Source organism: Chaetodon auriga, chromosome 12 (assembly GCF_051107435.1).
Source record: "Chaetodon auriga isolate fChaAug3 chromosome 12, fChaAug3.hap1, whole genome shotgun sequence".
Lineage (NCBI taxonomy): Eukaryota > Metazoa > Chordata > Actinopteri > Chaetodontiformes > Chaetodontidae > Chaetodon > Chaetodon auriga.
In genome coordinates, this window is record NC_135085.1 from 21,334,559 (window position 1) to 21,349,024 (window position 14,466).

At 42.2% G+C, this 14,466-nt stretch overlaps 1 protein-coding gene across 1 annotated transcript in view; it reads right to left on the reverse strand.

Moving 5' to 3' along the window:
• Positions 1–14,466, reverse strand: part of ak5 (adenylate kinase 5) — a 65,358-nt gene that overhangs the window by 46,170 nt on the left and 4,722 nt on the right. Inside the window, exons 4-5 of the mRNA XM_076744429.1 lie at positions 12,641–12,813; positions 7,928–8,041 (exon numbers count right to left, since the gene is read on the reverse strand). Coding sequence (XP_076600544.1) covers positions 7,928–8,041; positions 12,641–12,813 — 287 coding nt within the window. The remainder of the gene's footprint in view (positions 1–7,927; positions 8,042–12,640; positions 12,814–14,466) is intronic.

Genomic DNA, 14,466 nt, shown 5'->3' on the forward strand with positions numbered 1-14,466 from the left:
CCTTGCTCTTCTGGCTCTTCACATTACAAGCTATAATGTGTTAATTAGTGAGCTTTAGACAGAACCATTCTAGCTGCAGTCTGTACGTTAGCTGGTTGCCTCCAGCCTCAAGCTCCATATTTGATGCACACAAAGGTTGGTTTGGTTTTAGAAGTGGATAGGAGCACAGTACGGTAAAAAAAAAAAAAAAACAACTATTCAATCCCCTACAGCATTAACTTCAGAGATGGACTGAACACTTCAGAGAGCTGCTCAACAGACAAACCCTCAACTCACAGCAGAGCACAAATTCATCAGCATCATAAGGAGCCAAGGGATCCTTCATGAAGGGTGCCTATCAGAGGCCCTCAAGGCTCTAACTTATGTGCAACATGGATGGTTGCTCTCACCTTTCTTCTTCCTCCTCTGCTTAGAGCAGATTATGAACCAAGTAACAACAGCAGAACCAGCATACAGTCGAGGCTGGCTGAACAGCTGGAGGTTCTAGAGTTTGCTGATGATATAGCACTACTCACCAACAGATGAAGTCATGAAAATCACTCACAAAAACAATGCACCAATAATCATACATCACAACCAACTAGAGAAAGAAGATGGCTTTAGATACCTTTGGAGGTAAAATGGTAAAAATCCTCCAAACCGAACCCTGCCTAAAATGATTTCTACTTCCTGATACTTTCTGATAGATTAAGTTGCATTTGCATATTTACGACAAAGACCACTGTGCTTATACAACCCCATCTATCTTCACCAATAAGTTAGAACAACCTGTATGTAGCCTGAAAGGCAAAACCAAGGTAAAAAGGTGTTCAAAGCACTTTTCCACCACCTGCTGATGCTTGTAAAACTCATTGCTCTAAGCACATGATCATAACTGAAGGCCACCGCTCTTCTATTATCTGGATTGTGGTTGCTGGATAGTAAGAGAATGAGGTTCAAAGAGCTTTTAGTAAAACAGGACTCACAGGACTCACACTAACTGCCACAAGTGGTGTAATCCCTGACAACACAAATTCTCAGCATCTCATTTGTCAAAGCATACCATGGTTCTTTTCTGTCTTTGCTCCTGAGCTGCACAAAAGGCCCTTTAGTACCCAGTTGTCATTTAATTCTGCTGTAAATCCCAGGGCTGCTGTATCTGTGCATTAGTGGTTGAGAGCTCATCAGCTCCTGTCCAATCGTCAATGAATGTCTGAGATGTTTTTGAGCGGTTGCCAGGACACGGTTAAAAACACAACAGTATATATGTGTTATCTATGTGATTTCATCTCCAGTGAACTTCCTCTGGTCTTTATCTCACCCCAGGGCCCATTTGCAAACTGCCATCAACCCTTTTAGCAGACCTTTTATGCAACAGTTTAAATAAATTTGCAACAATAAAAAGTCTGTTCAGCTGAATTGAATTTCTGTGTTTATCTACTATGAAATGTAATTTACCAATTTATAGAATGAGAGATGGGACAACATTTTAATTATGAGACTTCCAGACTCCTTGAATGTGGAAATGCCTGTTAGTGAGTTAGTCACTGACTGTTTATTTTCTGCTGTTTGCAGCCTCAGCTGATGTGGGGACGCCAAGGGAAGGTATGTTTAATCATATCTAATCTGCTCCCTTTTTGAAACAGCTGGAATTGCTGATAATAACCATAGTAATGGCTCAATTGTGAGCTCTATGAATGCGGGGTAGTGTGTGATTGTGTCTGTATAGCCTGTTTATAAACCCCCCTCTCTGTATGCGAGCCACATACATCATCTCCTGTCTTTGTTTGGTTTCCTCGTGCAGCTTTCAGACAGGGAACATGTACAAAGTGGAATCTGATGACGTTGACCGGGAGACAGCGGCAACCACGTTACGAGCTCTCATTACGCCGAGGCTTGGCCTCTCCACAAGACGAGGGAGAGAATGTACAATTCCCAGAGAGATGAGAGACTGTAATGAAGACATGATAGAGGTTAGCTGTCCTCAGCCGTTAGCATGATGAGCCAAAGAATCCATATGCAATGCCTGAACCAGTTTACTGTGCAATTGATCAGGTGTGCCTGGAGGATTCAACAGAAAACTCTTCTAATGAAAAAGCCACAGAGCCCATGTGTTAGAAATGAATGCTTGTATTCTAAAAGCAATAAAGGAACACAAGAATTCTTTACAGCAGGTACCTATTGATGAATATGTTAATCACCTATAAATGATGTGAAAATCTCTTGCTGACTTTTTTGTATTGAGGCTGCCAAAAGGGTTAGCAGCTGTAAAAGACTGTATTCAGCTGTAAAAAAAAACCCCTCTAAGATACATTTCCAAAAACACTACTGCAAAAGTAAATAAATATGCACAAAGAAAACAGTATCTAATTGCAGGAGTTGCAGAGTGTAAATACTCATCTCCATATTGGCAGTGGATGAGTCTGACTTGTTTACACCATGACTCAAAATGAATTCTCAAATTTGAAAACATGCTCATGTTGAATCTCACTGTCTGCAGTATGCATGTTATGTCTGTATCTTAAGTGTGCATATAGAGTATGCTGTTAGATATACTGTATAGGCACTAATTTCCCTTTGGTATATCAGATCTGTGCATCCATATTTTTCTGTATTTATCCATGTACATGTGTGTGAGAGTGTGAGCTTGGGTCTTATTAGTTTATATATATGTGTATATTGTGTGAGTGTATAAATTGTGTGTATGCTTCAGTGTGTGCAAATGTACCTGTGTAAATATGTTCAACTTTACTTATTTGTGTGTGCATGCACGTCTATATATTTATGTTTAGATCTGTGTGAGGTTGTGTGCATTTGGCTTTTTCTGTGTAGGTAAGTATGTAATCGATTGTGTGCATTTGTATGTGTGTTTCACTGAGTAATTGGTGTGAAATAAGAAATAAGAAACACGATATAAGAGACAGAGATTGCCTTTGGTGACGTTTGTTAACGGAACTGACTGGAGCAGACAGACTCTATGCAGCCAGCTGGTTGCCTGTGGCTGTCTACATTAACAAGCCATTTACATGTGTTAACAGGAAAGATGGCGAGATAAAGCACCACACCATCTTTCACTAAATGATACCTCCAGAAGAGCCCCATCTGGCTTCCCCTGCAGGAGCCCACAAACACATATTTAATCACCATTCAAAGCTGCAGCAGTTTCTAGACTGTAATTCGGTTTGATATTTACATTTATTACTCCACTTTAATGCTTCCTACACATGGCCGCTCATTACAGAGGGGATCGAACAAGCTCTGTGCGGTAACTTTGGCGTAGTGGCTATAAACAGAAGTGTACGTTACACATCGATCGACCCATATAAATAACTGTTAGTCCCTCCAGGATTTAATCTTGCTATTGCAAGAATCAACATAAATTCAACCAATCTCGATTATCAATCACTGCAGTTTTATGGCCACGCTCAAATACAAAGACAAACTGGAGCAGTTTAAGACTTTAGAAACGTGAATGCAAAACGAGCCTTTTATAAGGTAAAAGCTTGATAGGAGCAATATGATTTGATGTTAGAAGTTTTGTTTGAAACATTCAAATTTAACTAAAATTATCAGCAGAAAGTGAAGAAATAAAAGTGTTGACGTTATGTCAAAGTTATCTACGTATTGCAATGCAGACATATCTACTGAAGTTAGCATGCTAACAAGTTAGCCTTGGCCTGTCCTGTCTCATAATACCATTTTGTACCTCAAGAAGCGTTGTGAGTGAGTCAGTGCAGCATCCAGCCTTTCCTCAGTCCAACATGAGAGGATGAAGAAGTAGTGCTACCCTGAGGGCGTATTCTAACCACCTGCTCCCAGCAAGGAACCACGGTCGGTGGCAAGGAGAAGTGACAGAAACAGAAGCAAAATGAGAGTCAAGGTTGGCGTCGCTTTCCACTGATGACGACAGCTCTTGGCAAGTAAAGGGATGAAGGTTGATGCTTGAACTTGCAACGTTTCTTCTCAACAGGTAAGTAAACACCTGCCAACACTGGCTATTTAGCGATAGCTTATGACAGTAGCTAATTGCATAAGATCGCTGACAGTGCTAATATGTTTGCTAAGTTAGCAGTTTGTGGAAAGACTGAAAGACCTACACATGAAATGGACTGTGCATTGCCTTGTTTTTTACCCCAATTTTCTGGTAATATGCTGCTGCCAATTTGTTTAGAGTATGACATCAGCAGGTGGCCAGTTCTTACATACTGTATAGCACCTGCAACAGGCTGTGAATTAAGCCAAAACCATTCCAAGCACACCCAAGCACATCCCACACTGGACTGAACTCACCTCCGTCCATGACAAGACAGCTGAGCAGGTGAGCAACCCTGGACTCGTTATCTACAATAAGCTCAGTTTCAACACATCACTCTTATCCATAAAGGCAACGACTCCCAGTCATCCAGACACTCAGTGCACTGTGTTCCCCACCACCTCCTGTTGTTGCTTTTCTAAAGCATAATTCACCCACTCTTTCTGCTTCTTTACTGTGTTAACCATCTCCAACAAAAAGAAACTTACCAGCATCTCACATCATCTGCCTTCGCACACCTAATCTCTCAGACATGAACCTCAGAGCCATCACCCGCCTTGCACTCATGATAGCAAATGACACTGATCACCCCCTCAATCAACACTTCACATTACCTCCATCTGTTCGGCAATACAGGACTTGAAAATGGAGGAGAGCTCGCTTCAGCAGGAGATCTGTCCCTTCTGCCATAGCAGCTCTGAACAAACTGAATGTTGTATGTTTGAATGTAGACATGAAGATTGTCTTTATCTTCTGTACTCCCGGTGAAAACAAATCTCACTCTGGCACAATAAATCTAAATCTTAAACCAACACCGTGTTTACAAGCAACGGTCAAATAACTGCTGTACGAGGATAGAGAGGACTTTTTGTCTTCTCAGGAATCATTTGTCTGGCGTCTATCTTCAACTGAACCCTTTTAAAGTGAGTTCAACTGAACCTATATCTGATGTAAGTGTTTAGAAATAAGCATTTGATTTATGGAGCTTGAGGGCAGTGTCTCACTGCAAAGTAGGAAGCACTCTGGTTACCTTACAGACTCAATTCAGAGAAAAAAGGACACATACAGGTTAAATATTCTCTAGTATCCTCTATTCACCAGTTCAGTGCTTTGCAGCCCACAGGTCATTCCTACTTTTCTACAGTCAGTTTCTCTCACTGGAACTTATTATCTTCCACAATTTACTTGAATAATGCAGCAATTTATGGCAAAACCGACACTAATTTTGGCAAATTCAGTGAGAAATATTATGACTAATTTGATCATTTGGTGCCATAATTACACAGAAAGGCAGCAAAATCCAGCAGAGACTGTTTCACTCACATTAATTAGTAATGTGATATTAAGCAAACTAAATGATGTATCTTTAATAATACATTCTGACCACAGTCACTTGCTTTTCCTGCCCTACATCCTTGTGAATTACAAGGCAAACCCTTTTATTTCACAACAGCTGAAATACCATCTGGAACAATCACTTTAGTCACTCTGGAGCCATGAAAAATCCTGCAGTATTAACCTTGTCCAAACAGAACTTGAGACTGTGACGTCCTTGTCCCTCCTTCCCTGTAATGCATTTTAAATTACCGGATTAAAAGGTCAGGGTTTACCTGCACTGACTCAGATGCACCCCAACCCATTCGCCAACCACTCTAAAAGCCATTGAGTGCTCATTTAAAAGTTGCTAAACGTTAAGTGAGTTTAAAAGTGATAAGGAGAATCAATCCTTCTAAAAGCAACTGACAATTGTGTCGCACAATTGGCCACTCAGTTGTAAAGGATAAATTCCCATTCAGGGGTTCGATTCATACTGTATCATACATCTTCTGTGTTGTCAATGTCTGTACAGCTGCAAATCATTTTATTGTCCTTGCATGGCTAATTTATATTGACTTTGATGCTTCTACTTGGTTTCATGACTTAAAATGCCCCCTTTTCATGCCTTCCACAGCTGTCTGGTGATACCTCATTGACCCTCAGGAAGTTGATCAAAACATCCAGAATGACAGCTGCCAGATATTTCAAGTATTGCTTAAGACTGTGAGCCAGTGTGCCAGTCAAAGTGCAGAGTCTTTGCTCAATGTGTCACGGCCGGTACATTTCAGGAACACTGAGCAGCGACTGGGCAGCGAAATGGAAAACCAGTGTTTCACTCGGTATTGTGAGCACGAACAATGTGAGCTCAAGGTCAGTGCTTACATAAAATATTACACTCTGCACGAGACCAAACGGTCAACCTGACATTGCAAACACACTGTCTAGTTTATAGCAATATTTCAGATTCAAATAAAATGCCTAATCCATAATGTCATATAGACTGTCTGTCAAAAGGGAAACAAATCATTACCCCAATACCACTGGCCAGCATCTTTGAAAATAAGGCCTCTGAAACACTTCAATGTCAAACACTCTTAATGGACCCACTGTAGGCTGCAGAGCCTGCTGCTGAAATTTTGCTTCAGGGGCCCACAGGGGTCCTGTATGCTGCTGATTTAGAACTGAAGTAGTGAACCAATAACAGTCAAACATTTTCTGCTTGTAATAAGTTCACATAAGTTAAAGTTTGTTAAATAAGTTCATTTGTAATGAAAATACATTATTCCTCATTATGTCCAGGACACCTCAGGGGTCTTTGCGGATGTTTTGGGGGCAGGACTGCTCAAAGTGGGGCCCGCAGCCCAAAGTTGGCCGACTTGACTCGCCACATGTTTATGTGCATGGTTTCTGTATATCCTCTGTGTTTGTTAGGAGTTGTTCTCTTGTTTGGTCAAAACTGTAATAACCACATTAAAAATCAGCGACCCCTGTATTTGTGTTCTCCAGGGGGTGTGAATTTTATTGTTCGCCTTTGCCCAATCCAAACACTTTGCATCTTTCTCCGCGTCATGATTTGAGGTTACAGACCCTCTGCTGTGAGTTTGGTTATTTTGCCGTCACCACATTGGACCTGTGACAGAGGGCCAGTGCTCGCTTGACCATCTTGTTCATATAATGTGGGACTAACAGAACACTGAGCTGAGCAGGAGCTGCTGATGAGCAGGTGTGACATTAGCAGGCTAGGCTAATTAGCTTCCACATTCCAAGTGGAATACAAACTGACCAGCATGACGGGACCTCACAAACATTGAATGTAGAAAAGGGACAGACAGCTTATATTGCAGCTGGACAGAACCGATGCTCTGTGGGACAAAAATGTCATGTATCAACGCTTGGAGGCTACAGAGCTACTTTCACACTATGAAGGTTGACAGCGCGTCCTCTAACAACGCCGGCTCTCAAATGTCAGTTACTAACAGCCACAGTTTCCACAAATGTGACGTGTTTATTTTCTAATGACTAACTGATTTCCCTACACAAAACGTGAGGAGAAACAAATTTCAGTTTGACACTGATGCAAAATGCATGCAAAAGTATCATTATAATTAGTTTCAATATGATTTCAAAAACTTTTCAGATAAATTTATAAACCTGATTAAATATTTAAAACTTGTAAAAAGAGACTGAATGCCCTGACAGTGACCCCGAGACGCTGAGCAGCATCTGATATCAAATACATCAAACTCTGGCGGTGTGACTCAAACCACAGGGCAAATGAAGCCATCCTTAGATCTCACGCTATTAAAACTGAGAGATGGCGGCTCCAGTGCGTGGTGTGTAACCAGCTCATTTCCATATTTGGTTTGTAGCAGGTGCCACTTGAATGGCTCTTTGTGTGTGCTGGACGTACAGATAAGAACATTCACTGTGTCTACATCACGCAATAACCTTTGACGCTTGTACAGATGCCAAAAGAAAAACTCCACATGACAGTTTGGCATGTTTGGTGAAGCTAAGCCCAGCAGTGGTCTACTCTCACGTTATTCCACCGTGCTGTTGAACATTGTGTTACATCTGGGCAACATATGAAAAACTCACCTGGTCTTCAAAGGACAGGGCCTGTCCGACGTCTCGAGGGAACCCATCTATGACGATACCATTAGCGTCGGGGAACTTCATGATCTTCTGCTTGATCTCAGTTATTGTTGTCTCCTGGAAAACAGTGAAAGCAACATGATACATAATTATCATCACCCAGTTCCTCAGTTTGCGTGTGAATCTCAAAAGAGCAATAAACAAGATTTCTTCTGCTTGATAACAAACAATTAATACCGACAGGGAGTTCATTGGATTTTTGATCAGTACAAATAGTTCGACAATTAGCCAGATGCTTGAATTTCTGGCTTTCCAAGCTCACATTTCACTTCACACAAAACAATGGGGGCAGTCCTCCGTGTGGGCGACAGAACATTTCAGCTTGAAATTATAAAGCAAAGTTTATAATAGTATCTATAGTTACAGTTTGCTGTTCCTGCAAGAGATTTGCTGCAACATAGATTCATCAAGGTTATAGATGAGTTAAAATGCCCTAAAATGAATGAGTGGCTGATTTAGAATCATAAATAAGGTGAATGGAAAGCAACAATCTAAGTAATCTGTTTATCCAATTGTGCTTTAATATATCTGAATGCAGCAGAGCAACTGTTTGGACTGCGCTTGAGGACAGGAAGTGCCATCATCTTTTAGCATCAATTACTTCCTCGTGGCTGGAGGAGGTCAACATGTTCGAATGTATTTCTCCAGGCAGAATGCATCATACGATATGGCAGCGATACGTGAGCAATGCTCTGATCTAAAAATAACATCCGTGCCCATCGCTGAGTAACACAGATGTATATAACCCCCCCCACCCGCAGAAGAAGAGCAGTGGGCCGACAGACGATGCAGAGATTAAATCTAATCTACAGTCCATCAAACAGATTAATGTATCGGTGCAAGATAAAATGAGAGAAGCTAATCTACTGATCCAATGCAGAGCTGAGCTCTCACAGGAATGCCAGGCATCGAACAATCATCTCTGACCCCTAAAGAGACGACAGAGCCGTTCGAGATGAACTGTGCTTCGCCTGCGAGGCAGACGACAGCAGGCGGCAGAGACAAAACACTGCGGTCAAGTGGGACAGTTTCCAGCAGCTTTCGCCACAGAAACACCCACATCCTGTTAGATCTCATTCCGTTTATTAAAATGTTAGCAGAACCATATATCAGTTTGTACGCAAACCAGTGGTTTTAATTATATCAGATGACAGACGTGACAGATGACTGAAAAACACAGCTGAAGCACCGCCTGTGTGGAGCAGCCGTAACTCTGCCACGTCAACCAAAAGAACTAAATGTCACATTTTTTACCTAGAACACAAAACCTGAGCGGTGTCCCAGTTTCACGACACAAACAGCTTCAAGGCAGATTTTGTGTCGAAGCAACAATGCATCGCTGAACTGCAGATGTTCGAGGTCTCCATTATTCTGAACGCCTCGATGATTCTTCTTCACGTTGGGTTAAAAAACTAACGCAAATAGCAGATGGTGGTGAAATATCTTGTAAACAAACAAACAAACAAAAAAAGCTAATTGTTGGAAAAATCTGCTGAAAAAGACAACTTCCCCCTTCCTGAAACCAGTCAGGAAGTGAGCCTTGAGTTTTGTCAGCTGCTGGTTCCAAGCTTATAATGAACTGTCATGAGTTTTTAAGTGAGGTCGCTCTGGAAAAGTAAACGGCCCACCTGAGATTTTCATGTGCTGATGCTGGCAAAACAGTGTGGGAATAGAAAACAACAAGTCTAAGTTTAATTGGCAAAACATACGCTGGGCACTCCAATTATATTTCCTGTTGCTGCTAAATGATAGAGTGCACCAACTTCTGGTACACTAACTGCTGCTGTGAGAACTGTGTATAGAGCATATTACAGTTCATGTACTTTTAGTATGTAGCATGGAAGAAGTACACAGGTTTTGTTACGCTGTGCTTTTCCTTATAGAAAAAAAATGGTCAGCAAGTGCAAAAAGTCAATAACTCACATACTATAAGTGGGTCCTCAGCTGATTTTTCTCTGCATCCTGCTGAACCGTCTTAACATGAAGATTTTTCCCCAGTCTGAGGACATGAAAGCATCAGTCTGTGCTACCAGACTTTAATCTTAGACCAGACTGTCAGACATCCAAGATCCTCTTGTGAGGAGACCTGTGGGACTTCTGAGAGAGCCGAGGTTCAGAAATATAGGCTACTGAGTCACATGACCCTGCAGTGAGTTATAGGCAAACAGCAAGAACTTCAAGAGGATGTGCTTGTTGGCGGAGAGTCGCTGAAGAGATGCTGTGCGTTTGCTGCATTTTGAATCATCTGCAGCATTGAAGGGGCGTCACAGCTGAGCACAGTGACAGTACTTCAGGCTACAAGGACAAACGCATGGATGACATTTTTTTCCAGCCTACTTACAGAGATAAAATGTTTATATTAAAGAAATGAGTCTTTAAAGGAATAGGTTGGCAATTTTTTTTTTTTGCAAAATACAAGTATTTGTGTTCTCGATTAGAAAGCAAAGGGTGTCAGGAGGTGGATTTTTTTTGGCTTTGGATAGAGCCTAGTTAAGTAGAGCCTAGCTAACTTCCAGCATCAACAAGCTCTGAATAAATGTCAGTCAACACATCATTAAGCAATATGTAAACACACAATGCTGTTAACAGTGTTCTCATATACCTGTGAGCCTTTTGCCTCCTCCTTTCATCAGTACATACAGAATCATTAAGACACAAATTCATAATTTGCTAAACTAATCATGGCTGGAAATGAAATGTCTACCAGCCACAAGTCACTAATATGTCTGCAGCTTGGCCTACTTTGCTGGTTATCTCACTGGTTCCTGGATTGACATCTGGTGAACGGCCAGAAGGGAGAACAGCGATGTTGTGCCAGACATGCAAGGAAGGAATGATAATTGATGAGGTTGGCAGTTACTGAAGGTAATTCAGAAGTGGACTCGAGCTATGAGCCACCAGCCATGAAGCACGTGGACGCTCGGTGCCCGTGTCACAGGCTTGTGCCTCGCTGCATCACCGGTGCAACATGGCGCCCATGTTGGCGGTAAAGGCAACCCTTGATCAAAATGTATGCGGACAACCAGAATCGGTCGCTCACTTTATAGATGCATTTATCAGCATCAGGACCTCGTTTATTTGGGCCTTATGCAAACTAAACCACTCACCAAAGTAGCAAAGTAGACTCTTTAGTCTGCACAGGGCTACGTGTGACAGTGTGTTATAAAACTAAGCACTGAACTAAAGCCAAAAGAGGCTTACAAAGACTTTTATTTAATGTGACTATGAGCAGGATGAATGGGTAGAAGGATGCATAAAATATTGGATTAAGGACAATACTGGTGGCTTTGCATCTTTAAGCCAATTCAAAATCATTTATACTTATACGATATGATTACTGAGGCTTTTAGATTGGATCCTGACATGTCCTGGCTGCAGCATACATTTCTGAACATGGCACCGATAATTGATCCTGCAACAAGTCTGCGCTAACAGTCTGTACTTAAAACTACTGGAGATCCCAAACTCTGCGACCTCCCTGTTGAACTTTCTCTCACTACCTTAGTGATTTCCTCTAAACCTCTGCTAAGTCCTACTTTTAGAAACTTGGATCATCTTTATGGATTAGTTGGATTGTTTTTCCTCTGTTGTCCTGTGAAGCAATTTCTAACTCTACTCTGAAAAGTACTATACAGATAAAGCTAAACACTCGGCTGGTGTCTGGCAGTGCCACCCCTTGGCAGCACCATTGATAATCACATTATGTAAGTATGGAAATATGGTCACGTGACAACAGATGGTCAATTGTGAGGGACTATATGCTCATCCAAAAGACACCTGAGGCTGCTGAAAAAATAGAAAATAATGAGCAGCAATGCAGAGTAAATGTGATGTCTACTTAATGGACTTGGGTTGAAAAGATTGAAACCAGCACAAAGACGATATATTTAACGTTTTATCTCATCAGCTTCATTGATGCATTGAATATCAGCTTATTCTGAATTTGATGCAGCAACACGTATCAAACACGTTGGGACAGGAGCAGCTAAAGACTGTGAAAGATGTGGAACGCTCCAAAAACACCTGTTTGGAACATTCCACAGGTAAACAGGCTCATTGGTAACAGGTGATAGCATCATGATTGGGTATGAAAGGTGCGTCCTGGAAAGGCTCAGTCGTTCACAAGCGAGGATGGAGTGAGGTTCACCACTTTGTGAACACATGATTGGATAAAGGAGATTAATACTCAGGCTCAGGAACACTTTGTCAGTTTGTTTGCGAATGACTGCTTTGTGTTTTTCAGGGTTCAGGGTTGTAATCTTAATGTCTTGAACATTTTGAACTGGGAAGTGTAAAGGCATCGTATGCATTTTCCTCCACTGTTTGAATGAATGGAGCAAAAACAACCGCGGGCAGTCTGTGCCCATTCTCTTCCCGAGCAGAGTCATTATCTTGCAGAGGAGGATGCTAATAAGACGGATAAGCATTCCTCTCTCCAGCACGCGTGTGATTTTGGATGCTGATAATTAGTCCCTTGTTACATTCACACTGTGATAATGACCTGCAAGTGACTGGACACACTCGGCGCCCATCTTTCCTCCAGTATTCTCCCTGTTACACCCACACACACCCGCCCCCTCACACACACACACACACACACACACACACACACACACACACTCCCTCCCCGTCTCCCCCTCTCTGTTCCTCTGCTACCTGTGGTGCCAGCTCTCCATTGGTGATGATTTTAGCAATCAGGCTCCACTTTCTGTTGCTGGTGGCGTTGTGGATCATCTTCTTCCTCAGCAGCTCGCCCACGGACACGTACTGGAAGCCGTAGCGCTCGGCAATCTTCAGGCACTGTGTTCCTTTGCCGCTGCCAGGGCCACCTAGGCACAGAGGGAGAGCTGTTGATGTTTTGGGAGAGATTTTGTCGTGTGTGTGAAATGTGTCTGTGTGAGTGTGAAACATTATGTGTGTGGGTGTGTTGGCGTAGGCGCATGTGTGTTGTAGTGATCGAAACCCAGACTATGTGAGACTTTGTGCGTGCATGGCTGCTTGTGTTTGCACATTTTTGTGATTGTGTGTCTCTCTGCGTGACTGTGTGTTAATGCTTGTGTGTGTTTTGCGAGTATATGTGGGGGAGCAGGGCATGTGGGGGACAGATGACAGAAACAGGTACATAAGAACCTCCCACATTTGCCAAGAAACCCTCTCCTTTTTTCTTTCTTTATAGACGATGTGCAGAGGAGCGACAAGAGGAGAAGACAGCGCTTCGCTTGATGCTGTGTATTTGGTCATCATCGTTGTGAACGGAGGTCATGTTAACCTTTGTTAGAACCTTGTAGCATCTTAGTTCGAAAGAATTTCACCCAGAAAATGATCAGCATTGCTCCCAAAGTAAAAAGTTCAAGGGTCAAGACATATAAAGTTGATATATTTGAATGGATCCAGTCATTAGTGATGTATTAGGTATGTATAAGTGCCTTTAAAAGCCTCCTGAAAACCTAAATGCTGCTTTGCTGTGCCTCCTGACATGACCTCAAAGATGCTACTGTTACCATAGGAATGTCAAACACTCCCTAATTGCTCCTGGTTCAAAGTCAGGTCAGAGTGAATTGAAATTAGTCAGAGAAGAAGCTGCGCGGCAATTTATTCCATCATTAGTTTACTGTCAGAAAGGTTTTTTTCCAGGGACGTGGAGAACAGCGTTACTGGAACGTGTCCTTAAATGTATGAATCCAACAGGCACTCAGTGTCCGCGTTCATCTTTAGTTTGGGTTGATAATCAGGAAAAGGACGGGTTTCAGTCAGGTGTTTACATTTTGAATTAAAGCTTCGGTATGCTTCAAAGACAGTGCTTGTCATATCCTCCCGACCCTCATCTAACCTGTCTGAAACCCCCTCCCAACGTCAGACGCTGTGTTCGCTTTTGTCCACTTCACGCAGCAGTAAGCCAGGTGAGCAGAGGTGTGAGCTTAGGCCTGGTTTCTCCCTCTTTTTTCATGTGCAGCACAATAAATGAGTTTGAGCAGAGACTGTACAAAAGTGTGCAGCTCCATCCCTGTTTGGATGATTCATCACATCATGCTCCTTTCTGTGGCAGCAGGATTTTTGCCCCTGCTGTGGTCGGATGACACATCATACGATCCAGTTCCTTTGAAGCATACTGAGGCCTTTAGAGGCTCAGGTTATTATTCCTGGTTGTTTTGTTGTTTTTTGTAAAAAAGCACAAAAAGGCAACTAAAACTCTATTGATTATCTTCTTTCTCTTTCTCCAAAAATGTCCAAAAGGTGTTGTTATTGTTTAGTATTGCTCTTTAAAATAGTTAAAGTGGAACTGAAGACGCACATCTGAGTATTTCGTAATGTTCAACCCAGCCCTCTCCAAACCTCCTGACCACACACGTCTTTGTCAGTCTGTCTCTCTCTGCAGAACTGACAGACAAAACATTCGCCTCGATCCTCCGAAGAGACGACAGCTGCTGCCATCCTGTTTTTTCCTTTAAAATAGGGCACAATGTGCTCACAAAGGCGAGATA